The 23537-nt window shown below is 36.7% G+C and overlaps 5 protein-coding genes across 6 annotated transcripts; all 5 read right to left on the reverse strand.

Moving 5' to 3' along the window:
• Window positions 1-33: 33 nt before the first annotated feature.
• Window positions 34-3836, reverse strand: LOC108828129 (COP1-interactive protein 1). 2 transcript variants are annotated; one of them, XM_018601705.2, is made up of 4 exons: window positions 3604-3830; window positions 3326-3376; window positions 1870-2065; window positions 34-1751 (listed from the first exon to the last, which is right to left on the reverse strand). In XM_018601705.2, the coding sequence occupies exons 3-4, from the start codon at window positions 1961-1963 to the stop codon at window positions 280-282; spliced, it is 1566 nt and encodes a 521-aa protein (XP_018457207.1). In that variant the 5' UTR covers window positions 1964-2065; window positions 3326-3376; window positions 3604-3830; the 3' UTR covers window positions 34-279. The 2 variants fall into 2 exon arrangements, with proteins under 2 accessions (XP_018457207.1, XP_018457206.1); XM_018601704.2 differs by lacking the exon at window positions 3326-3376 and having other exon boundaries at window positions 3604-3836.
• Window positions 3837-4063: 227 nt separating this feature from the next.
• On the reverse strand, window positions 4064-4693 carry LOC108825175 (uncharacterized). The gene has a single exon (XM_018598503.1). The coding sequence runs from the start codon at window positions 4691-4693 to the stop codon at window positions 4064-4066; it is 630 nt and encodes a 209-aa protein (XP_018454005.1).
• Window positions 4694-10677: 5984 nt separating this feature from the next.
• LOC108826462 (COP1-interactive protein 1) lies at window positions 10678-13909 on the reverse strand. Its single transcript, XM_018599843.2, has 3 exons — window positions 13891-13909; window positions 12814-13789; window positions 10678-11661 (listed from the first exon to the last, which is right to left on the reverse strand). The coding sequence occupies exons 1-3, from the start codon at window positions 13907-13909 to the stop codon at window positions 10872-10874; spliced, it is 1785 nt and encodes a 594-aa protein (XP_018455345.1). The 3' UTR covers window positions 10678-10871.
• Window positions 13910-17781: 3872 nt separating this feature from the next.
• On the reverse strand, window positions 17782-19978 carry LOC108827092 (putative pentatricopeptide repeat-containing protein At1g64310). The gene has a single exon (XM_018600441.2). The coding sequence runs from the start codon at window positions 19570-19572 to the stop codon at window positions 17905-17907; it is 1668 nt and encodes a 555-aa protein (XP_018455943.1). The 5' UTR covers window positions 19573-19978; the 3' UTR covers window positions 17782-17904.
• LOC108826660 (uncharacterized) lies at window positions 19906-23021 on the reverse strand. The gene is made up of 4 exons (XM_056993372.1): window positions 22609-23021; window positions 22432-22512; window positions 20293-22314; window positions 19906-20216 (listed from the first exon to the last, which is right to left on the reverse strand). Exons 3-4 carry the CDS (start codon window positions 22256-22258, stop codon window positions 20014-20016), a joined length of 2169 nt encoding a protein of 722 aa, XP_056849352.1. The 5' UTR covers window positions 22259-22314; window positions 22432-22512; window positions 22609-23021; the 3' UTR covers window positions 19906-20013.
• Window positions 23022-23537: the final 516 nt, after the last annotated feature.

The following is a 23537-nucleotide window of genomic DNA, read 5'->3' on the forward strand; positions in this document are numbered from 1 at the left end:
TTACCAATTTAAATGAAAAAAAAAGAATGGCACTTGGCAACAAAATAAAATACAGTTAAAGATAATTGGGTTACATACCTCAACACACATCCAAATCCATTTTTATCATTTTACAAACCGCTACAAAACAATAGTCACACCTTCCCCAACAAAACAATTTCAAATTGAGAAAAAAAAACAATTAAAGAAAAAAGAAAACTCAAATTCAGAAAACAAAAACTAATGAACATAGCTCATCTCTGACTTACAGATAGGAGGACAGAACAAGTCACTTTAAGCTCATCGCTGTGGCTGTCTTTGTCCTCTTGCCACAACCATTTTGGACAAAACCTCTTCAAGATACTCACACCGGTCTCTATGGTGTTCGGTCCATACACATAACTGCCTTATCGCTTCCCTCTTCTCTTCTCCCAACCCCAGCAATGACTCTTTCAATCCTTCCTTCTCTCTTACTTGACCTTCAAGCTTCTTCTCCATCTCTTCTTTACCCTTCTCCATCTCCTCCTTTTCATTCTTCATCTCCACCACACATTCCTTAGCCTTCAAAATCATCCTTGTCGCTTCAACAACAATCTCCTCAAAGCTTAAATGCTTCTCCTCAATTTTTTCAGACAAAGACTGGAACCGATCCAGCAGCGTCGAGTTCACTCTCTCTGACATCTCGTTGATCAAACCTCGATACGTTTCATGAGTCATCAAGATTCTCTCCTCGAGCAACGCTTGTTTCTCTAGATGCTTAGCTTCGATGCTCCTCACCTCTTCTTCTTTCTCCCTCAACACTTGCTCCGTCACTCTCAGCTTCTGATTCGACAGACGCAGCTTGACCTCGATGTTGTTCATCTTCTCCATCAGATTCTCCACCTCTTCCCCTTTCATCTCCACTCGGTTTCGTAGACTCTCCACCGTCTCTTGCAGCTCCTCGATCTCAACTTCCCTCGATGTAACGTCTTTGCCCGTCTCCTGCATTCTCCTCTCCGTCTCCTCCAGCTTCGACATGTACTCCTCCAGCATCTCCCGAGCTTGTCTGTAATCTTCCGTCAGCTTCTTGATCGTTGCTTCGCGTTCTTGGAACAGACCGTTGACTTGTCTGTGCTCTTGGCTTAGCGTGTTGTACGCAGCTTCTTGCTCTAGTAACGCGTTCTGCACGTCGTTTAGCTGGTTCAGCAACGCAGCTTTCTCTTGCTTCTCTCTCTCGACCTCTGCTTCCAATCCATCTCTCTCTTTGTTCACATCATCTAGCTTCTGATTCAGATCGGTTTCCTTCTCGCCAGCAGCTTCAAGTTTCTGGTTTAGCTCTTTGTTTTTGGTGGCTAACTTGTCAGTTTCAAGTCTCAAGTCTCCAATGATGTCTTCTGATTCCTTAAGCTTCTTCAAGGTTTCTTGGTGTTCTGCTTCATTCTCTTCAACGGTTGCTTCTAACTTCTTTTTCAGATCAGCGATTTCGAGATTAGCAGCTTCGTTCTGTTTCTTTAAAGACTCCATCATGTCATTGTCAGCACGCCCGTTTCTCTTGCTCTTCTTATCTGAGTCAGAGTCTGAGCCTGAAGAAGAAGAAGAGCTATCGTTCTCTCCTTTCCCATGAACTTTTCTCCTGATCTCACCCGTGAGATCATCGTATTGGTTATACAAGGACTCATAGTCTCTGTAGAATTCTTTCACCAACTCTGCAACCACTGCTCTTTTGGATTCATCTTCCTCAATGTCACCACTCTCAACGATTCCCAAGATTTTATTCACTTTTTCATCTATTTCTGCATTTGTTGAGATTTAAAGTGTTGTTTTCGTGTTAAACAAGTCTTAACAAGCACAAGACCTATGGATTTGAAAAAGGGTAAATAAAACAAAATGTATGTAGAAAAGGATAATTACCAGTTTTGGTTCCTTTGAGCAATTCAGCATTATCAGGATGAAGATGAGGCTCAAAGAAAGATTTCAAGGATTCTCTGATGCTATGCTTTCTCATTTCCAATCAAATCAAAAATGGCACTTAACACACAAAATGTTTTGAGATTTAGAACTCAAGAAGTCAGCTCTGAGACATGCGGAACTCCCTCAAGCACGATCTCTGTTTTGCACAATTTCACAAAGAATAGACATGTGAGAAGACAAAACTCTTTAATTTGTTCAAAACAGATGAAACTATGTATATTTTTAAATTTAAAGAAGGTACCATCACTTTCATGTAAAGGGAGAATATCAAAAGTAAACTTAGTAAACTAATATTATTTTGGCCTGACAGTCAGGCGACTCAGGTGGATCCTTTATATGCCCAACACAAAACAGAGACTAGAATATTTTAAAACTTAGTAGATAATATTTTATGCCACAGAAAGTATGATTCGTTTAAAGACAGATGGATGCATCCACCTCTGGTAATCAAATGGCAAGAATCATGTTTTCAGGTAAAAGAAACTTTTAAATTAACATTTCCCCAAAAATCCAAGTAGATACTCTCAAATCTCAACCCACCACCAATAAAACTATCTCAAATTTACAATAACAGTGAGAGAGATCCAATTTGATATAACTTTTACTGATTAAAAACTTAAATATCCAAAATTGCATATCAATTTTAGCAATCAGTCAAATTTTAGATGAAAATATCAAACGTTGGCACTATATTTTTGGGACAATTGTCTTATTATTATAAATGTGATAACTTTTCCTACTAATTGCAGTACTAGTACTCGATTATACTTTAAAAAGTATGATGAAGTCCTGGAGTTAAAACATATCAAATTCCACTTATTTTTTTAACTACAAACTCCATTTTAAAGTAAAATATTCACAAATTCTTCAACCTTTAAAAAATTCTACTACATTCAACCTCTAAAAAAAACTGGGATTACTTCAAAAAAAAAGAGTAATTGTATTCACTACACCATTTTACAATATAGAGTATGGTGGAAGTAAAATTCAACAATATTTTAGAATTATTTTAAAGTAAGAAAATACAGTAATATATTAGAGATGATCTCTCTAGCGTTTAGAAAAAATCTAACAACATTGTTTAGTGGCTACAAGCCAAGTTTTATGTTATATAAAGAAAAATATTAAAGATGATTTCAGACTAGCTAACTAAATGCAGAAAAAAGAAAGTAATGGGTAGAGAAGTGGAGCCATCACAGCAACTTTTGGGGAATGGAAACCAGACAGCAACACAGAATGATTAAAAAGACAGCTAATGAGTTGTTTTGTTTTTTCTTTTATGTAAGCTTCCACTAGGGTTGGTTTGATATCAAACAATAATAGATGCTAGAGACTAGCGAGAGATTAAAAAAATTAGCATTTCTGAAAAGAAGATCCGAGTAAACGAGTTACTAACCTATTATTAATCCACCGAAAAAATAAGGTCGTGAGATCTTCTTTGTTATAGCTAAAAATCACCAGACCGGAAACATCATATAGAACATAAATTTGATTCAGCATATATAAACTCACTAATAGTAAAGATGGAAAAAAAAACAATCAGTTACTTAGTTGTGTTCTCTTAATCAGAAAATTAGGCGTTACTAGCTAATACCGATCTAATCAAATAAAATAAAAGAGAGTAGCTAAGAGCATCGCTTAATGAAAGTCATCACTCGTCATCGAAGATATTACCTGGACAGAAGGTAGACTTTGTGGGAGAGTCGGTGACAGAGAAAGAAGATGAAGAAAAGCTGTGTCCTTGGAATATGATTTATTTATGCGAGAGAAGTAAAATTCAATTCAATTCAAAGGCGACGGATACCAAGAATAAGAATAAATAGAAGAGAGAGATGAGAAAAGTGGTTCAGGTTTTGACTTCGGACTTATCAAAGCTAACCTTTGTAATGTATTCTGTGTGTGTGTCTGTCATGAGAAATTTCTTCATATCCCACAAGTACCCCTCCGCTTAACTCCTTATTACCGTTATTATTTTTTTGGGTTTTGTATTGATTGACTTGCGTTTCCCCTTCGTAGCTGGCGTTTTCCATAGTTTACGTCACTTGTTTTTTTTTTTTTTCTTGACTCAACAACAAATATTTCATTAATCCAATTCAATGTGTTACAGTCGACTTCTCAGCCTCCAAACATGAACTTAACCAACATGCCTAATAGAATACAGTTTATGGACAATGGACGTAAACGTAACAGTCTCCTTTGCTATTCTATCGGCAACCTTATTACTACTTCTTGGGTAGAAACCCACCTGAAACCCCCTATCTCCCTCCAATAATGACTGAATTTCTTGGATGATGGGTCGCATTCTTGGCCATAACTCTTCTTCCCCTGTAATCAATCTCTTCAGCACTAGTGAATCTGTTTCAAAAATCACATTTCTGTATGCAAATCCACGCATGGAGTATATGGCCCATCTCAATGCTTCAGCTTCCGCCTCAAGTGCCGACCCCAATCCATTCAGCTTCTTCGCCCCAGCCCACAGTAGAGATCTGTGATGGTCTCGTAGTATCCATCCTGCTCCCCCCCCCTCCTCGGTGTCCTTATTCCAGGATCCATCGCTATTGCATTTCGTCCATAGAGGGGGTGGTGCGGTCCATCTCTTCACTGGTTCCTCTATTATGGGTGGTTTGGCCACTGGTATCTTTGCCTCATCTCTCTTGTTCCATTCTTTCACATCCTCCCACACCTTTTCCACTGTTGTTTGAGCTTCATAGTCCTTACTTCTAAAGAGAAGCTCGTTTCTATTCTTCCAAAGTCTCCACAGCATCGAAGGTGCAAAATTCTCTTCTACTTCTCTTTTTTAAGGTTTAAGACCCAATGGATATTGGAGAAGAGGGAGTCCGACCAGACACCAGCTGGAGGGATGTGAACATTTGCTTCTGCCCATATTAGCCTAGCATAATGGCATTGAAATAGAACATGGTTGACACTCTCAGCTGCCTCACCACATCGATTGCACCTGTTATCTTTAGCAATGTGTCGGTGGACCATGTTTGCTGCAACCGGGAAGGCATTGTTTAGGCATCGCCATATGAAGTGTTTAACCTTGGGGCTGATATTTAAGCTCCAGACCTTCTGGTAAATGGCATCTAGGTTAGGCTGTAGCACTTCTTGCTTCTCCTTTTCTACTGACAGCACGTTAACTTGAACCCAGTATGCCGATTTAACTGTGTAATGCCATGTTTTTGTGTACTCCCAAGAGTATGTGTCCTCACTTCTTGGACCTACTGGACGAATAGTCTTTATCTTCACCTGATCCTTCTCTATAAACAGCCTTTCCAGCAACTCCTGATTCCAAACTCTTCCATCACCACACAGCAGATCACTGACTCTCATGTCCAGTGTGACTCTTACCCGGTTCTCATTGTTCACCAATCTCATCGTAGTGATCTTTGTGGCTGGCGCCTTCCCTATCCACCTCTCCTGCCACACCTTTGTACTCCTCCCATTTCCCACGATCACACGAGCACCCTGTTGAACCAACTTCTGAGCCGTGTGGATACTGCGCCAGGCATATGATGGACGGCATCCAAGAGGTGCGTTGAGCGGATCATAGTCTCTAAAATATCTACTTTTAAAGACCTTTGTCATCAGGGAATCCTTGTTTGTTAGCATCCTCCAAAGTTGCTTCCCCAACAAAGCCAAGTTAAAAGCCTCCAGATCCTTAAAGCCCAAGCCTCCACTCGCTTTCGGTTTGCATAGGCAGTCCCAACTTTTCCAATACATGCCTTTCGATTCCATCTTGTTCCTCCACCAGAAGGTTGACATTAACGCCATAATCTGCTTGCAAATTGTTTTTGGAATCAAAAAGCACGCCATTGTATATGTTGGAAGCGCCATTGCTACAGCCTTCAGCATTACTTCCTTCCCCCCGGGTGATAGAAACTGCGACTGCCACCCATGAATCTTCTTACTGAGATTTTCCTTAAGCTAGCTGAGTAGAGATACCTTTGAGCCCCCAAATGATTCAGGTAGTCCTAGGTAAAAGCCTTCCCCACCTGTGTTCTCGATACCCAGGGTCTCCTTAATCTCTTCTCGCCTGCTCTTTGGGATTTTCTTGCCAAAGTAAATGCTCGACTTCTGGTAATTGATTCTCTGGCCCGACACCATGCTGTACCGATTTAGTAGTTGGACAAGCTGGTTCAGTTCCTCCTCTGATCCTTTACAGTATATCATACTGTCGTCGGCAAAGAGAAGATGTGGTACCGCTGGTGCTCTCCTCGCCACTCGAAGTCCTGAGATCTTTCTTTTTTGCTCCGCCAGCTTCAACATCTGAACCAATACCTCTGTGCAGATGACAAAGAGGTATGGTGATAGCGGGTCCCCTTGTCTCAATCCCCTTGATGGTCTAATGTTCCCATGTGGCTCTCCATTTATGAGAACCTGGTATTGTACTGATGAGACACAACTCATAATGAGGTTTCTCCACTTCATAGGAAACCCTTGCATCTGCATCGCTTTCTCAAGGAAGGACCATTCGACCCTGTCGTATGCCTTGGAGATATCCGTCTTGATGGCAATGTACTCCTCCGCACACTTGTTATCTGAATTGAGCGCATGGAGGAGCTCATGCGCCACTAAGATATTATCAGATATTAGTCTCCCTTCTACAAACGCCGCTTGCGTCTCCGAAATAATACTTGGGAGTACCTTCTTCAATCTCCTAGCAAGGAGCTTTGCAATGATCTTATACACCACGTTGTAGAGACTTATCGGCCTGTACTCACTCATCCTTCGAGCATTTAGGATTTTCGGGATGAGACAGATGTTTGTATTATTCATACCCTCCTCCAAAACCCATGTCTCAAAAAAGTTCTGCACCATTCCCGTTATCTCCTCTTTACTTGTTTCCCAAAACTGCTGGAAGAAAAAGCCACTCATCCCGTCTGGACCCGGGCATTTAGACGGATTTATATCAAAAACAGCCTTTCTCACTTCTTCTTGCGTCACTGGTTGGGAGAGGAGTTCACTCTGCGCCGGTGAAATCATGGCAGGCATCTCATCCCACTCCTCAAGCTCTATCCCCACATCCTCCGAGAAAAATAAAGTCTTGAAGTAGGTTTCTGCTATTCTTTCTAAGTCACCATCACCGAACCATTCTCTGCCTTCCTCATCTATTAGGCTCTTGATCTAATAGATCACTTGTTCTAAAAAGCATTGTAGCCATTTTAACAACATTTAGGTGCTAAATCCTCTACAATTGTGGCAGCTGTTATCTAAATCATTTATAAAATTATAGTGCTTCAATAATTATTATTATAAACTAATACTTCCTGTGTTTTTTAAATATAGTTTTTAGTGTTTTCACACATATTAAGAAAACGTATTAAATCACTATAATAAGTTTATTGTTTTCTATAATTTTCAATTTTCAACAACTTTTGATCAATAGTAATCCAATAAAATCAATTAATTTTTTTAAAGTTTGCAGTTTTTCATAGAAAACATAAAATAACCATCTTTTAGGAACGGAGGGAGTAGTACATAGTATAACATATTACATAAATTATCTGAATCATAATTTATAAACTATAGTATTTAATATAATAAACCATATATAATATAGTTTTAATTTAGAAACATTTTAGATAGTCTAGATATTGAGTCAGCATTCTTTAGAGCATCTTTAATCCAAGCTCTTAAAGCATGGTGTTTTAAAACAAATTATAAAATATTTATGGGTCTCATTATTTTTAAAAACCCACCTCTTCCATCTTTTTTGCAAGAGTTTGGAAAAATTCTTGTACTATTCACGGGTTCCACTGACATATATTGGTCCGCGATTGGTTAGTTTTAAATTATTTTAAAAACCAAACAAAAAATAAAAATAAAATAAAAAAATAAAAGAGGCAATTCCTCTCATGCCTCTATATCTCACTCCTCAATCTCAATTAGACAGTTTTCTTCTTTTAATTTTATATGTCTAACGAAAAATCATAAAATTAAATCGGAAACGTGAATATTTTTTATTTGATTTATAGAATTTGATAAAAATATTTCAAAAATAAATAAAAAAACTGTTTTTCATCTTTTCATGAAAATCATTAAAATAGAGTTAAAAACGTTTTAAAAATATTTTTTTTCAAATTTGAAAAGTATAGAAGTTGAATACTTGCCAATGGGTTCACTAATCCATGGGGGGTTAGGGTTTAGTTTTGAAGAGGGGGGGGGGGAAGATTTGATTAGGGATTTAGTGTTTTGATCAAAAATAGAATTATGAAAAAAGGGTATAGAAGACTAAGGGAGCCCATAGGAGATTGTGTGTAGATAAATAGGGGTACAGAAAAAGTTGACTCAAAATAAAATGTGACTCTTATATTGTTAGCGTTAATGATGCTCTTAGCGTCTAATACTTTTTTAAACAATGGTTTTCGTCAATAAACCTTTTAAACATTTCTATTACAAATAATAAATATTGGAAATAAATTATTTCTAAAATATACAATTTATATCATAAATATTTTGTTAATTAATAATAATAAATTAAAATTTCAAATATCTTAAGGTTTTCGTTTCACACAAAACATTTTATGATTGATTTAGGTTTTCTTTATAAATTAAAAAATTATTATATTTAAAATATTAATCTACTATGTAATAGATATAAGTCTCGTTCCTTTACATCTCAATGCGTAATTATCAAGTTGATAAATTTTAAATTCTTTTTTTTTTCTTTTAAAAATAAAAAAGAATTTAATGTCATTGTTGAAGCCATGTGATTTACAACCTCCACATTGTCGACGATCGACATAGTTCCGGAACTTCACAAACTATAATTCCTAGTTATGTTGAGCACTATCTTTGTTTCTCAGTTTCGCATCCTAAGAGCATGATTATTAGTGTTTTTTTAGCTCTTGGGTCCTTAATACACACTAGATTTTGATCCGCGCTTTGAAAACGCGGATATTATTTTTCACTTTTATGAAATATATTATTTATTTGTAATTATTGAATTTATTTATTTTAATAAAATTTTCTTTATAATAAATTCGACACATAGAGTGTCTCTGGTAAACTATGTATTTCTCTAGTTTTGTTTTATTAGTTCTTCAATCAACATATTTATTTGGCTTGTTGTTAAAGTAAATGATTATAAACTTTGATCTCTGCACTTCCGCGAATGTATATTTTTAAAAATATGATGATATTTGTTTTTCATGTAATTATTAGAGTTTGGCAAAATTAGTCCGAGGAACAAAACTGATACCAATCCGTAAATATAGTACCAAACCTGAACATAAATTGATTAAATATTCGAATTATTAAAATAAAAATTAATTAGAGAACCGAATCAGATCCGAACCGAAGTATTCGTGTACCTGAATTTATCTAAAAATAGATTTATATACTTATATATTAATTATTTTTATATTTAACGTATATAAAACATCAAGAATGATACTTTTAAATTAAATACTTGAAAATATATATAGATAGTCAAGAAAAAATATCTGAAATAGTTAAAATATACTCAAATCACCAAAAATACTTAAAATAATTATTGATTTCGTATCCAAAATTTTAAATCAAACCAATTGATATGTTAAGCTTAGGTATTCTGACATATGTTATTTAAATTTATAGGTAATATATTACTTTATTTATAGATTTTGAGAAATTTAAAATATATAGTGATTTAAAACTGTAAAAATAATTTAAATATGTTATCCAAACCTAAACCAAACCCGTAAAGATCCGAATCAAACTCAAAATTTTTTTTAGAAACATCCTAATAGGACTGAAATCTTTGACCTCGAAAACCCGAAACGCAAACCGATCAGAACCAAACCCGTATGGATGTCTGAAAACCCATCCTTAGTCATTATTATATATCGTATAATTTCATCATATAATTAATAGTATTTTATATGTATCATCATATAAGTAATCATATAATTAATAGTATTTAATACGTATCATCATATAAACAATTACATATATTATATTTTAAAAACTTAATATGAAATATAAAAACCATAATTTGAGTTGGTATTTCAAATTGGACTTCATATTGTATTTTTTTATATATATTGACAACATTCTTTTATAATGGACTTAATAACTTAAGTCCATTATTTTTTCTGTTTAATACTACTATCTTTGTTTCCAAACAAAATTATTTTTTTTTAAAAAGACTACAATCTATATTTCCAAACACACCAAATTTTTTTAATACTTTTATCCAAATATCCAAACACACCGAAATTGTACTTCATCTTTAATAAGATAGATATATGAGTATGTATGTATTATATAAGCGTATATAATACATACATACACATATATGTGTATTAAGGACCTAAGAGCTAAGAAACACCGATAATCATGCTCTAAGGTAATTGTTGACGTATTATATATTTTCTTTCGAAAATAGAATAAGTCCATTTCTCAAAAAAAAAAAATTCCATACTTAAAAAAACATTCTTTCATTATAAATAAAAATATACATTTAAGGAAAAATCATTTCTATAATGAAATTTCTCTCTTTCACAAAAAATAATATAGAAATAAATTAGAAATGTTCTAATAAACCCAAACTGACATGAGCCTGAATTTCGTTCGTCTTCTAGCTTTTTTTTTTTTTTTTAATTTCTACTACGTAGTAGATGCTGTGCAAAAAAATCTGAAGGTTTGAATTAAGTAGAAAGCAAGATTTATGAACTGCAGTCTACATGACTCCCGTTGGCTGTAGTTTCACCTGTGGAATCCTTTGCCTCATTACATTTAGTTGAACATTTATAAACCTTAAATACAAAATTTTAATACTATGCATCCATATAAACGTTCTACATAACTGTCAAACACAATGGATCCACGATCTTACAATAAACATTTCACATTTTGCAAGATGGGGAGATGATTCTAACGTAAATAGATACAACAAATAAAACTTAAAGAAAAAAAACATTCAGGGAAGACAAAAGAGTTGAGTTTTGATTGTAACATTAGGTCTTAAGAGAAACCTTCAAGACTGACTTCTTGAGTTCATCGTATCGATCTCTTTGATAATCCACAAGAACACATAGTTGTCTTATGGCTTCTCTCTTCTCTTCCCCTAAGCTCAGCACTTCAACTTCTCGTCCCTTCACATTGATCTCAAGCTCTTTGATTCTCGCTTCAAATTTGGTCACAACCTTTGCTAGACTCAGTTTCTCAGTTCCTTCTTCCGCAAGTTTCTTCTCCAGCTTAGATAACTTCTCCTTCAACAAAGTCTCTTGAGCCTCTCCGCATTCCAGCTTTGCGGCTAGTGTTTCTAACTCGCTCTTCTTCTCACACACCCAAATCTTCGCTGAATCAATCTCTTTTGCTAACCTAGCAACTCTCTCAGAGTGTTCCTCTGCTTCCTCCAGCTTCTCGGTCGATTTTGCATACCCATTTTCCCAAGTTTCTTTGATTCTTTTGAAATGGGTTTGGTAAAAGAGCAAACTTTCTCTAGTTTCTTTGTTTTCTTGAACAATGTCTCGTATTTTGATATATTCGTTCTTGCTCTCCAAGTGTATTTGTTCAGCTACATGGATCCTCCTGTACAGTATCCTGATATGGTCTTCCATCTTCATCCGGAAATCATCAGCTATTTCTTCCATTTTCTTCTCTATGGTATTTGGATTCAGCTTCGTATCTCGGCTTGAACCAAGTGACCAGCGTTTTGATTGCTTCAGATCTTCGGAGAACTTGTCAATGGTCTCTTTCTGTTCTTTCACAAGTCTTTCCTGATCCTTGATTTTTCCCGACAGCCTGCCATATAAATAGAGTTGGATCTGAGATTTATGGGGCGATAGACATTTTTATGTTAATTAGTCTAAAAATGATAATTAGGAACCATGTGTCCTATCTATGTATAATAGTTCATTAAAATTTGAGGACTAAGGCACATATTTTCCGACAACAACAGGAATCAAAGTGTTTATGTTGTTTTACCTGCGAATAACACCATCTCGTTGCTTTAGATCTTCAGAAAACTTGTCAATAGTCTCTTTCTGTTCTTTTACAAGTCTTTCCTGATCCTTTTCCGACAGCCTGCCATATAAATAGAGCTGGATCTGAGATTTACGGGGCGATAGACATTTTTATGTAATTAATTTACAAAATGATAATTAGGAACCATGTATCCCATATATATATAACAGTTCTTTAAATTTTGAGGACTAAGGGGAATATTTCATCCAACAACAACAAGCTAAACTAAATACTTAAAATTCTAAATATTCGTGAAGTTGAATCAAAGTGTTTATGTTGTTTAACCTGCGAATAACGCCATCTTTTTGCTTTAGATCTTCAGAGAACTTGTCAATAGTCTCTTTCTGTTCTTTCACAAGTCTTTCCTGATCCTTGATTTTTTCCGACAGCCTGCCATATAAATAGAGCGGGATCTGAGATTTACGGGGCGATAAACATTTTTATGTTAATTAGTTTAAAAAATGATAATTAGGAACCATGTGTCCTATGTATGTTTAAGATTTGAGGATTAAGGCGAATATTTCATCTGACATCATGCCTTCTATATAAACCAAATACTTAAAATTCTAAATATCCGTGAAGTTGAATCAAAATGTTCATGTTGTTTTTACCTGCGAATAACATCATGTTGTTGCTTTAGATCTTCAGAGAACTTGTCAATGGTCTCTTTCTGTTCTTTCACAAGTCTTTCTTGGTCCTTGATTTTTTCCGATATCCTGCAATACTTAAAGAGTCAGATGTCATTGTTCAAAAAAAAAAAAGAGTCAGATGTCCTTCCAACGTGAACATCACGCCACCATACCATACAAACATGGTAGGATGAACCAAGTTGTAAAACAACTTAATGTTCGTAAACGTAACTTAAGTGAATGTTACCTCAAAATTGAATTTAATTATTGAAGTCGAATCACACATGTTTTGTTGTTTTACCTGTTAATAACATCATCTTGTTCCTTGACCAGTTTCTTCTGATGAGAAAGTTCAGCGTCAAGTTTCTTGCTCTTATCTTCATTTTCATCGGTATTCTTGATCTCTCTCTCCATCTGTGATGATTCGAGTTCTATGATTCTTGTATGCAACTTCTTATTTTCTTCTCTAAGGTGTTCAATCTCTTCATTCAACTTATTCCTCTCTTCATCTGTTTCTTGTTCCACACTCTTCCCCTGCATCTCCCTCTCTGTAACTTGTTCGACTTTCTCGTTCCGCAATGATTCAAGCTCATGTTTCAAACTACTTACCTGATCCATCAATCCGTTTACACGTTCTTTGTCCTCAACTCTCTTAACTTGAGAACTGGCAGCCAACTCCGCGTTCCTCTCACGTAGAAAACCAATCTCCTGCTCCAAGTTTCTCAACTGGCACTTCAAATCTTCAATCCTCGACGTTAAACCTAACTCACTCTTCCCAAACTTGTTCACAAGTGTCGATATCTCATCTCCTGTTTCTTTCAAAACCAGCCTCAGGCCGGAGATCTGTGACCTAAGCCCTTTGTTCATCTCTCCTAGCTGCTTACTTTCGCTAGCTTTCATCTCAATCTCTTCTTCCAAATCTCCCTTGCGATCACACTTGGCTTTCGCCTCTCCTAGCTCTCGCTCTAGCTCCTTCACGCGTAAAGCCAGTGCATGTTCTTTCTCTTCAGCCTCGTTCTTCAATGCTTCAAGCTTGCTTCCTTGCTCAACAAGATTCACTATATCCTCCGACGAAGCAATGCGAGATTGCACTTGACTTCTGCCACCGCTTCTTGTCGGATCAAGATCTTGTTGAAAATCATCAATGGAAGAATAAAGGGATTGACAATGCTCTTGGAGATCGGTAGCAATCGCTAGCAGCTCTCTCTTTGAGTCTCTTGGGATCTTGTTTTTGTTTTGGAGGAATTTTAGAAGTCTTGACACTTTCTTCTCAACTTCTGTAGAGACAACAAGAGAACTAACCAAACCCTTACATAAACAATTTTCAAAGAACTAAAATAAACATTTTCATTGAGCATTTTATTCAAACAAATCTTACCCGTTTTTGCTTGCTCCATTTCCAAGAAATTTGAAATAAATTTCAGGATGCTTATTCTTGTCTCTGCATTTGAAAGTGCAATAAAGATTATAGATCCAAACGAAAACCAGGAAAAATAAGAAAAAAACTACAAAATCACAAAGAAGAAAACATTTCCCCCCCAATATATATGCATTGCTTTGAGCAATAACGTGTTACGTGTATATCAAGTTTTGTCTTATAAATTCATGCATGTAGTACTCGTTTTGAATTACTTTTTTTTTTCCTCCAGGACATGCATGATACAAGAAGAAATACATATACTACGCTCATTAATTAAGCCGGAATTAGAAAACAGATTGGTTCAGATGATTTCACGTTTTCCTAAATATATAAGAATAAAATCACAATGCATCAAAAGACCAGTTTTCTTTTTCTAGGGACGTAGATTTAAGGTTTGAAAAATAGAACAAACTGGATTCCACATACCTACGTGACACCAGCTTGATTATATTGTTTGGTCAAAAAATATTGAATTTCTGAGCAAAATCAAAATCTCTAATATCTTGACATTTTGACTTCTTCAGAAAAAAGAAGTTAAAAGAATTACCAGGTATATCTGAAAATCAAATTGTCCTTTCTCCGCAGTCCTCGGAGAAATCTGTTTTTTTTTTCTGAATTAGGAAGAGAGAATTCAAGCAAAAAGAAAGATAAATATTAGGGGTGGTGATGAGAAGAAAAAGGGGAAAAAAATATGAATGGTTTATTTTTGACTTTCTATTTACATATACAAAAGCCCTTTGTTATTTTTGTAAGAACTACCCGGTTTAATCCGGTTAATAAATCTATTAAGAAGACATAATTAGCTCAAAAAATTATGTTTCTCATAAATACATATTGAAGAAAACTCGGCAACCATTTTGCGTATCATTTTGCTATATAACCGCTAAAGATACACACACACATATATAGACTTCCAAAAGAGATGTCAATCAAATTATAGCAAAAAACAAAATAGATATGGCTTGTTCGGTTTCATCGAGAGAGGCATTTCATTTTTCAAAGTCAGCACAATCACTCCATCCATCGCAATTCTCTGGTGATAATACCACATACCTCTCATATACTCTTCGGACAGAGCATTTGTTACTAACATATGTTCCTTTCATTTTCAACTTGGATAAACGAATATTATACATTTCTGTTGATATGCCTTTTATGACTTGCTGCGACATATATAGCCGGAGGTCCAGAAATGCGAATCCATTGGTTCCCAAGTAGAGATATTTATCGTATATATTATGTTTAATTAAATCATATCCAAAAAATACTTCCAGTCCTCATTAATAATTTTTTTATTTGTATGTGGACATAGCCAATTGGTGAACCCTCTTGTTTATTTCCCTTATTTTAGGAAATTTGTTTCTATTATTTTCTCTCATCCGGTATAACAATTTCCATGTACCAGGCCCAGGCCCAGGCCCATTAGATTGTCTCTTCTCCAATGGTAAATTATTCAAAAACTCAGCAATTAAAGTTCTTTGCTGTTAATTAATTGTATGTTACATTGCCTGGATTTTAGTTGCAGCTTTGTTTGACCATCTCTAATGGAACACAAAAACTTACTCTATAATTCACTCTAAAATAGAGTAACTCTATTATAGAGTTGGATTTGCTCCAATGGTTCACTCTATAATAGAGTTACTCTATAAATAGAGTGAATTATAGAGTAATATTGATTTTCACTCTATATTTGGAGTGGAAAAGTAACATTACTCTATAATTCACTCTATTTATAGAGTAACTCTATTATAGAGTGAACCATTGAGCAAATCCAACTCTATAATAGAGTTACTCTATTTTAGAGTAAGTTTTTGTGTTAGACCATCTCCAATGAAACACAAAAACTTACTCTATAATTCACTCTAAAATAGAGTAACTCTATTATAGAGTTGGATTTGCTCCAATGGTTCACTCTATAATAGAGTTACTCTATAAATAGAGTGAATTATAGAGTAATGTTGATTTTCACTCTATATTTGGAGTGGAAAAGCAACATTAGAGCATCTCCAATGACACTATATTTTCTTCTCTATAATTCCCACAAAAATAGAGTAACTCCATTATAGAGTAAGTTTTGCTCCAATGGTTTACTCTATAATAGAGTTACTCTATTTTTGTAGAGAAAATAGTGTAAACCCATTTTTCCACTCTATATTTGGAGTGAAATAATGGTTTCACTCTATAATTCCCACAAAAATAGAGTAACTCTATTATAGAGTAAACCATTGGAGTAAAACTTACTCTATAATAGAGTTACTCTATTTTTGTGGGAATTATAGAGAAGAAAATAGAGTGCCATTGGAGATGCTCTTACTCTATAATTCACTCTATTATAGAGTAACTCTATTATAGAGTGAACCATTGGAGCAAATCCAACTCTATAATAGAGTTACTCTATTTTAGAGTGAATTATAGAGTAAGTTTTTGTGTTCCATTGGAGATACCCTTAGGCCCATTAGATTGTCTCTTCTCTAACAACTAGGTTAAAACTTTTTTAAAAAGTGGAGTTGTATGAATATAAAGGCATACAAAGAAATAATTTCATCTGACGGCTTGTTTCCTTTTTTCTTGATACCTTTCCCACTTCAAAAGACAGGACCTGCTTCAAGTAGCAAGCCCTCTACTGGATCAATGGCAACACCTCCAAATGAACCAGATGACACTGTTTCGGTTAGTAGAATGCCCAAGCTAAAGAACTTGAAAAGATATGAAGATGTATCTTTCATAAACGAGCTGAACGTTAACAAAGTGGTTTGGTCAAATGAGATGTTGAAGGATAGCAAGGTTATCAATCTCGATGCCTGGAATCAAGTTGGAACATTTGAGGAGAGGACTAAAATCATCAGAGAAGCTCTAACTTGTCTAACAAATGAGGTGAGTATTAGATCTGTGGGTGCTCTCATGGTATGTGCTTGGGGTTTAGTTTCGTCTGAGAATCCAAACCAATCTGTGTTTGGTGGATTATGGGAGAGTTCCAAGGCAAGAGAGCTTGAAGAGTACACTACACTCCCTGATGGAGTACGGTGCACGTCATCAAGATGGAGATCCCCTCCTGACTCCGTTACCCCAGGTAACGCTTTAAACTGGGTGAGAACAGCATGTTTTTATTGCGCTGCAGTGTTGAGACTAGCTACCAAGGAGCATGATTCTCTTGTAAAAGCTTGGCCTGGTCTTTCAGACCATTACCAGAGTTTTTACAAAGCTCCCTTAGAGTTTAGTCTCACACTGGATCACGAGTGCTTAAAATGTGTGAGGAGGCTTTTTCAGAACAATACAATAACCCGCAACTCAGTAGCTCCTTTTCTTTTAGCATTCCAAGAGATTAGCGGAAGCAAGAATCGAGCTATCTGCAAAACATTGTTTGAGAGCCTTCTGGGGTATACAGGGCTTCATGCTTACACTCTGTTTATCTCAAACGCTAGTAAACTCGCTGTGCCACACCATGTGTTTCGTCATGTACTCCGTCACCACCGTGCAGAAGAAGGCCTAGAAACAATCATGGAGATATTAAAACGATATGAGGATCCTAGCTTAGACGAGGGTGATAAAAAGTCCAAGTGCACATGGATTTACTCTAGGATATTCGACTCAGATATGTTTGGCAGTCTGCAAACGAAGAGGTGTACGTTTTTAGCAGCTTTACTAGCTGTCATTGCAGATACCATTGGAGGAACTTCCTCATCATCAGGAGGAGGCTCCGGTCAAGCTTCTAACATCAAACAGTTGCAAGGGTATATACAAAACAACCAAGATGATCTTCATCTGTGGGCTGGAAGAATAATTGCATACTGTAAGGAGTTTAATGAGAAGGAATCAGCCAAGAAGTAGTCTGTTTGAGGGTTTTTATCCTTGTTTGTTTAATGGAGATACCATTTGATATCATATATTATGTACTAAAAACTGGTTTGCATTTTAAGTTATTGTTTCCATATCAACGCAGACCCAACTAAGCCATGAAAAGCTTCCTTGCAGTTAAACCCAGCTAATGCCTGGCAATTTACCTCCAAAGCTTTCTGAAACTCCATCTCTAAGCATCTCTGCTTCATCCCATTTCCCATATCTTGCATACACATTAGAGAGCATAACGTCGTAAACACCTCTTCTTCTTCTCTCTTCCTCCTCGTTCTCCTTTATCTTAGCCGCTACAACTTCTGCCAACTGAGCATCCTCGTAGACTTCACAACACGACAATAATGCTCCCCAAATCCCTGAATCAATCGGTCTTCGCAGTGACATCACAAACTCAAACGCTTCTTCCAGTTTTCCAGCCATTCCCATCAGCTTCACAATGTAAACATGATGCTCCGTCCGCGGCTCAACACCAAACTCGCTCTTCATCCTCATGAACATCTCTTGACCTTCGTGTAAAAGACCAGAATGGCAACATGTACAAAGGAGAGCAGAGAAAGTGACCTCGTCGGGGTTCAATCCCATCTCAACCATCTCGTTGAACTTTTCAAAAGCAGAGGATGCAAATCCGTGCAAGCCGAGACCCAAAATAACAGAGTTGAAAGAAACAACGCTCTTCTCTGGAACTTTAGCGAAAAGAGTCATCGCTGAGTCAAGAACCCCACATTTTGAGTACATGTGTATAAGAGCAGAGCTAACCTTTATATCCAATTCCAGCCCTTGTCGAATAACATAACCGTGCACTTCTTGTCCGTAAATCGTATTAGATAACTCAGAACAAGACCCTAATACAATCGCAACAAGAACAGAATCTGGCTTCTTACCGCTCATTCTCAGCTCATTAAACAGACACAAAGCCTCCTTGTGATGTCCACATTTCGAGTAACCGTTTATCAAAGAAGAACACGCAACTAAATCAGTAGGGTCAGAGATGCTACTAAACACACCACAAGCGGAAGCAATACACTTACACCTGGAGTACATGCTCACAAGCGCAGAACCAACGTAAGAATGAGAGTCTAAACCCACTTTCAGACAAAACCCATGAACAGACCGAGCAACGAACATTAAACCAGGATCAATCACTCCAGTCATCAAGGCCACCATCGTATAACAATCAGGTCTGTTTCCTTGACGTAACATCAAGTTAAACATATTTCTTCCTCCTTCTTCCCAAGATCCATATCCAGAGATCATAGCGTTCCATAGAGGAACATCAGGCTCTGCTACTGAGAAAAACAACTTACTCGCTTCAAAGCCAAAACCAGCTTTTGAATAAGCTTTAACAAGTGTACTACCGCAAACTAGGTCAAAACCAAGACCAGACACAATTGCATTACCATGGATACACCTCAACCCCTCTGTATCAGAACCCTCTGAGAAGCCACGTGCCAAGCACGCGTAGGTGAAGCTATCTGGCTTCGTGTCGGAGCTCAGCATCTGAGAGAAGAGTGACAGAGCGGGACCGAGTTGATGAGGGGATTTAGCGTGAGCTCGAATAACAGAGTTCCAGAGGAAAACGCTTCTCTCGGGAAATACGTCGAACAGTTTGCGTGCGGAGATGAGGTCATCGTTTAAGGAGTAGTATTTGACGAGCTGCGTGGCGAAATAGGGATCACGCGCGAGTTGGGACTTGCTAACGAAGCTGTGCAGCTTCTGGGTATTCAACTTCGTTTGAAATTTTCTCGAGAACTCGTTGATTATCAAACGTAGTTGCGACTGCGATGACATTTGCAGAAGCTAGCAAAAGTGAACTACTCTGCGGCAAACCTATTTTTAGAACATTCCTAAAATCCAATTTGAATTAATATAAACTGAAGTAGTTTAGATTATATAATAATAGTTATGCAAATTTACAAATTCGTCTAATTTTTTCTTTTGTATATGTAGTTTTATAATTTCATCAACATAATTTTATAATTAAACTCAAAAATTAAAACTAAATATATTTTTATAATACTATATAGCTTTACAATTCATCAAAAGATTTTTTGTAATTCATTAAAATAATTTTATAATCAAAAGAATTGGAACAAAAAGAATAAAAATTACACAACAAAAATATTAAAGAATTGAAACTAAAGTTGACTTGTCGGAAAACCTTTTGTCTTAATATAAGATTCTTGCCAAAAAAAAAAAAAAAAAACAAGAAGTGTGTGTGTGGTTTAAAAGCTAAGTTAGCTCAGAGTCGGAAGCAGGACCAGAGATATGTCTACTACGTCTTGGATGGCTCAAAGGACTCATAGGACTCATAGGACTCAAAGGCAGTCTTGCATCCTTCTTTGCTTTGCTGTTTCTTCCAAACGGACTTAACGGAAGTGTCACTTTCGGTGCTGGTCTTGGCTTTGCTGGCGATGATCCTGTTGACCGTAAACCTTACAATATTTGAAAAAAAGAGTTAAGTCTTCAGAACTAAAAATCACTTCGGTTGTGTAAACAAATATTTCTAACCTGCGCTTGAGTTTCTTCTGAGCTTGGCCATGTCGGCGCTTTTCTTTACAGCTGATGAGATCTTTTTCTTAGGTGCCTCTGAGTAAAGCGATCTTGTATCCGACTCTGAGTACTCAGATATTGCATCTAAGCACAGTGACTTTGTATACTTCGGCGGTGCTGCTGTTGTTGTTGGTGGATCCGAAACGCTCTCCGAAGCAGACTCACCTCCTGTGTCAGAACTCTCTTCTTTGATCAAGTTTGGACTCATCTTCTCCTTCTCTGCGACTCTGTACGAGTAAAGCTGGAACGGTATTTGCATCACGGACTCCGCGTGAGACCCTGACTCTATTGAGCACTTTCTCAAGAATCTTGCTTCCAAGTCCCAGCAATCAACAAGCGGATTTTGGATTTGCATGTGTCCCTGATCCGGATTCACAACTAAGAACTTCTTCACGTACCGGAGTATCCGGCAAATGGAAGAGAATGTGGGACGCTGGCTTGGTTCTGAGTGCCAACACCGTTTGATAAGACCAACAAGGTACTTAGGGGAAGGGAATGGGAAGAGAGGTCTATCTCCCCTTCTTATGTTCTTACCCATCTCATCTCCTTGTAGATGACTATCTTCAAACGGTACTTTACCCGTTATAAGCTCAAAACACACCATAGCAAAGCTATACACATCAGCTTTATGCGTAAACTTCGATCTCGGAGCTGTTGTACCTTTGAGATCTTGTTCCATCTCCGCAAGAACCTCAGGTGCGTACCAAATCACAGGAGCGGGAGTGGTTGGTCTAGAGGAAGCTCTAGTAAAAGTTTTGACTGAGTTCAAACCGAAACCGGATATCTTGGCGTGGAAGTAACCTTCGGTGTGACTTCTCTCTTTCAAAAGAATGTTCATTGGATTCAAGTCTCCATGGAATATCTCGTTTGAATGAAGATACTCCATCCCTCTCGCGATCTGGAGCATGATGTCGATAACAACGGGAACAGAGAAGAGGTATCTTCTTCTAGGTCCACAATTCTCCTTCATGTAGCTTTTCAAGTCTTTGTGCATTAACTCCATTACCAGAGAGCATTCTTTCTTCTCTTCATCGTAGAATCCACATAGGTACTGAAGTATATTCGAGTGACAAAGCGACAACAGAGAAGATATCTCTGCGTTCAACGGCTCAAGATCTCCGACAAAACGTCTCAGCACGAAAGAATCACCTAACCATTGAATCTCCTTGTACTGACCACCACCGCCGAGTCTCCTCCTCACTTGGTAATCTTTAGAGCCAACAAGTATCGAACTCGGGAAGAGCTTACCGTCAAACTGTTCCAAACCGGTTAGTTTCTTCAGCAGAAAGTCAGCTAAACGCTTCTCCGTCTTGCCGATCTCATCGCTCTTTGACTTCCTCTTAACTTGTAACGCCTCCACTAGGTTCCATCTGTCTTCTCTCCACGAATGCTCAAACCGGTTGCAGATATCCTTGGGAACCAGATACTGTTTCCCAAACCTCCACTGAAACAGCTTAGGATCATTCCACTCTCTATCGTACTTCCTCGAGAAGACAACTCTCCTTCTGTCCATCTCAGAAGGGTCGAGGCCAGAGATCTCTCCAGCTGTCTCTATCGCCTCGATCACGGCAGGGAAGTAACAGAACAAGTTGTGTATGTGAAACTCGAGACAATCTTTGTTCTGATGAAAGTTGATTACTTTGCCCCACCAATCTTTATTGGACATGCAGCTTCTAACATAGGTTTCGCCTTCTTTAAACACTCTGTAGAGCTCTCTCAGAGGCTGTTCAAGGGCTCTCCATTTGGTATGCTTCTCTTCCAGCTTCAAGTTGTTTCTGATCTCTTCGGCCACGGTGTTGAAACCCAAGCTGAAAATGTCTAATAACAAACAGCATTGTCTTTGGTTGATCAAGATGTCGTCTTGTAATACCATAAGCGCGTTTAAGCTTCCAAGAACCTCCCCGATTTGCCTGAATTGCTCCATCAATAGGCTTTGTACAAGTAACCAACAAAACCGAACTAGCTTTGATCTGATGATGGCTGAGCCAAAAAAAAAACATTAAAAAAATCAAATATAATTAAATAGAGAAAAGTTCTATTACATTTAAACCGTTTTTATCATTTGAAGGAAAATAAAAACAGAATAAAGAGAAAAACCTGAAATGAAGATCCTTGTTGGTCAAGGATCGATGAATTCTCTTTGCGAATATTTCAAATCACATCGTTGAGTAATCGAATCTGACAAAAGACACACCATGTCTCAAAATTAGGGTTAAAAACTAGAAATTGAAGAAACAATCATTAAAAAGATTGAAGAAGCCTATAAGATATTACCTGTATAATAACTTTGAATCAAAAGAACCTTCAATAATACCTAAAGAAATACACACCAAATCTCAAAAAGAAAAAAAGGGGTTCCAAATAAAGAAACCAAACCGTAGAGGAAAATATATCTTTTTGACCTATGTAATATAACTTCTAATCAGCAGAGGCTTCAAAAGAGAAAGTAATTTTTCCTTTGTTTTCTTTTGGGGTTTCCTGCTAATTCCGAGTCGCCCTGGAAAAGATTTCCTCAAAGGTTTTCGCTGTCTCTCTGTAACGGTTTCTTTTTCAGAGAACGCAGAAAAAATATTCTTTTATTAATTGCATGCAAAGTGTAACGTTTTGGTCTAAGTTTGATTTGGTTTGTGTTTGGCCGTTGTTGTCCGCACTCTCTGGGAGACATTTATGTAATGTTCCCGCGACTTTCGTCCTAATAATTTAGCATACAATGTATTTTTTTAACCATATATATGTCATGTATTTTAATTGGAGTTTATGGGATACTGGAAGATTGATTTGTGAAAGAGTGTGAATTTAAAAGGTTGATAGATTTTATACATTATGTGGATTCTGCAAATATGTATACCCTGGTTTACATATTTTATTATATTTTTTTGCTAAGATAAAACAAAGTAAAAATTTCCGTCATACTACGGAAATAGGAATCAAATCAGCAAATCAAAGATAAATGATCAAAAGTATAGGTTTAGTAACCTTAGTTTTAGCCTCATGTCTCTATAGTCGAAGTGTGGAATAATTGATCCCCTTGTTCTAGGGTTTATCAACTCTGTTTATAAGTCATTATAGTCGAAATTATCTAAGTTAATTCCTTCCATATTTTGGAATATGAAAATATCTCTTTTTGATAGGAGTTTTTTATTTTACGGCTATAAAAGAATAAGGAATAATGACTTCCTAGATTAATAATCTCCAACATTTTC

The sequence above is a fragment of the Raphanus sativus genome, chromosome 9 (assembly GCF_000801105.2).
Source record: "Raphanus sativus cultivar WK10039 chromosome 9, ASM80110v3, whole genome shotgun sequence".
NCBI lineage: Eukaryota > Viridiplantae > Streptophyta > Magnoliopsida > Brassicales > Brassicaceae > Raphanus > Raphanus sativus.

Bases quoted from the DNA above. Each gene is read 5' to 3' on its own strand.
- LOC108828129 (XM_018601704.2), bottom strand. From the start codon at position 1,963: ATGAGAAAGCATAGCATCAGAGAATCCTTGAAATCTTTCTTTGAGCCT. The intron at 1,752-1,869 runs GTAATTATCCTT...CAACAAATGCAG, and splicing joins GCTCAAAGGAACCAAAACTG to AAATAGATGAAAAAGTGAAT.
- LOC108825175 (XM_018598503.1), bottom strand. From the start codon at position 4,693: ATGCTGTGGAGACTTTGGAAGAATAGAAACGAGCTTCTCTTTAGAAGT.
- LOC108826462 (XM_018599843.2), bottom strand. The intron at 11,662-12,813 runs GTAAAACAACAA...TTTATATGGCAG, and splicing joins CAAGATGATGTTATTAACAG to GCTGTCGGGAAAAATCAAGG.
- LOC108827092 (XM_018600441.2), bottom strand. From the start codon at position 19,572: ATGTCATCGCAGTCGCAACTACGTTTGATAATCAACGAGTTCTCGAGA.
- LOC108826660 (XM_056993372.1), bottom strand. From the start codon at position 22,258: ATGGAGCAATTCAGGCAAATCGGGGAGGTTCTTGGAAGCTTAAACGCG. The intron at 20,217-20,292 runs GTTAGAAATATT...AAATATTGTAAG, and splicing joins CAGAAGAAACTCAAGCGCAG to GTTTACGGTCAACAGGATCA.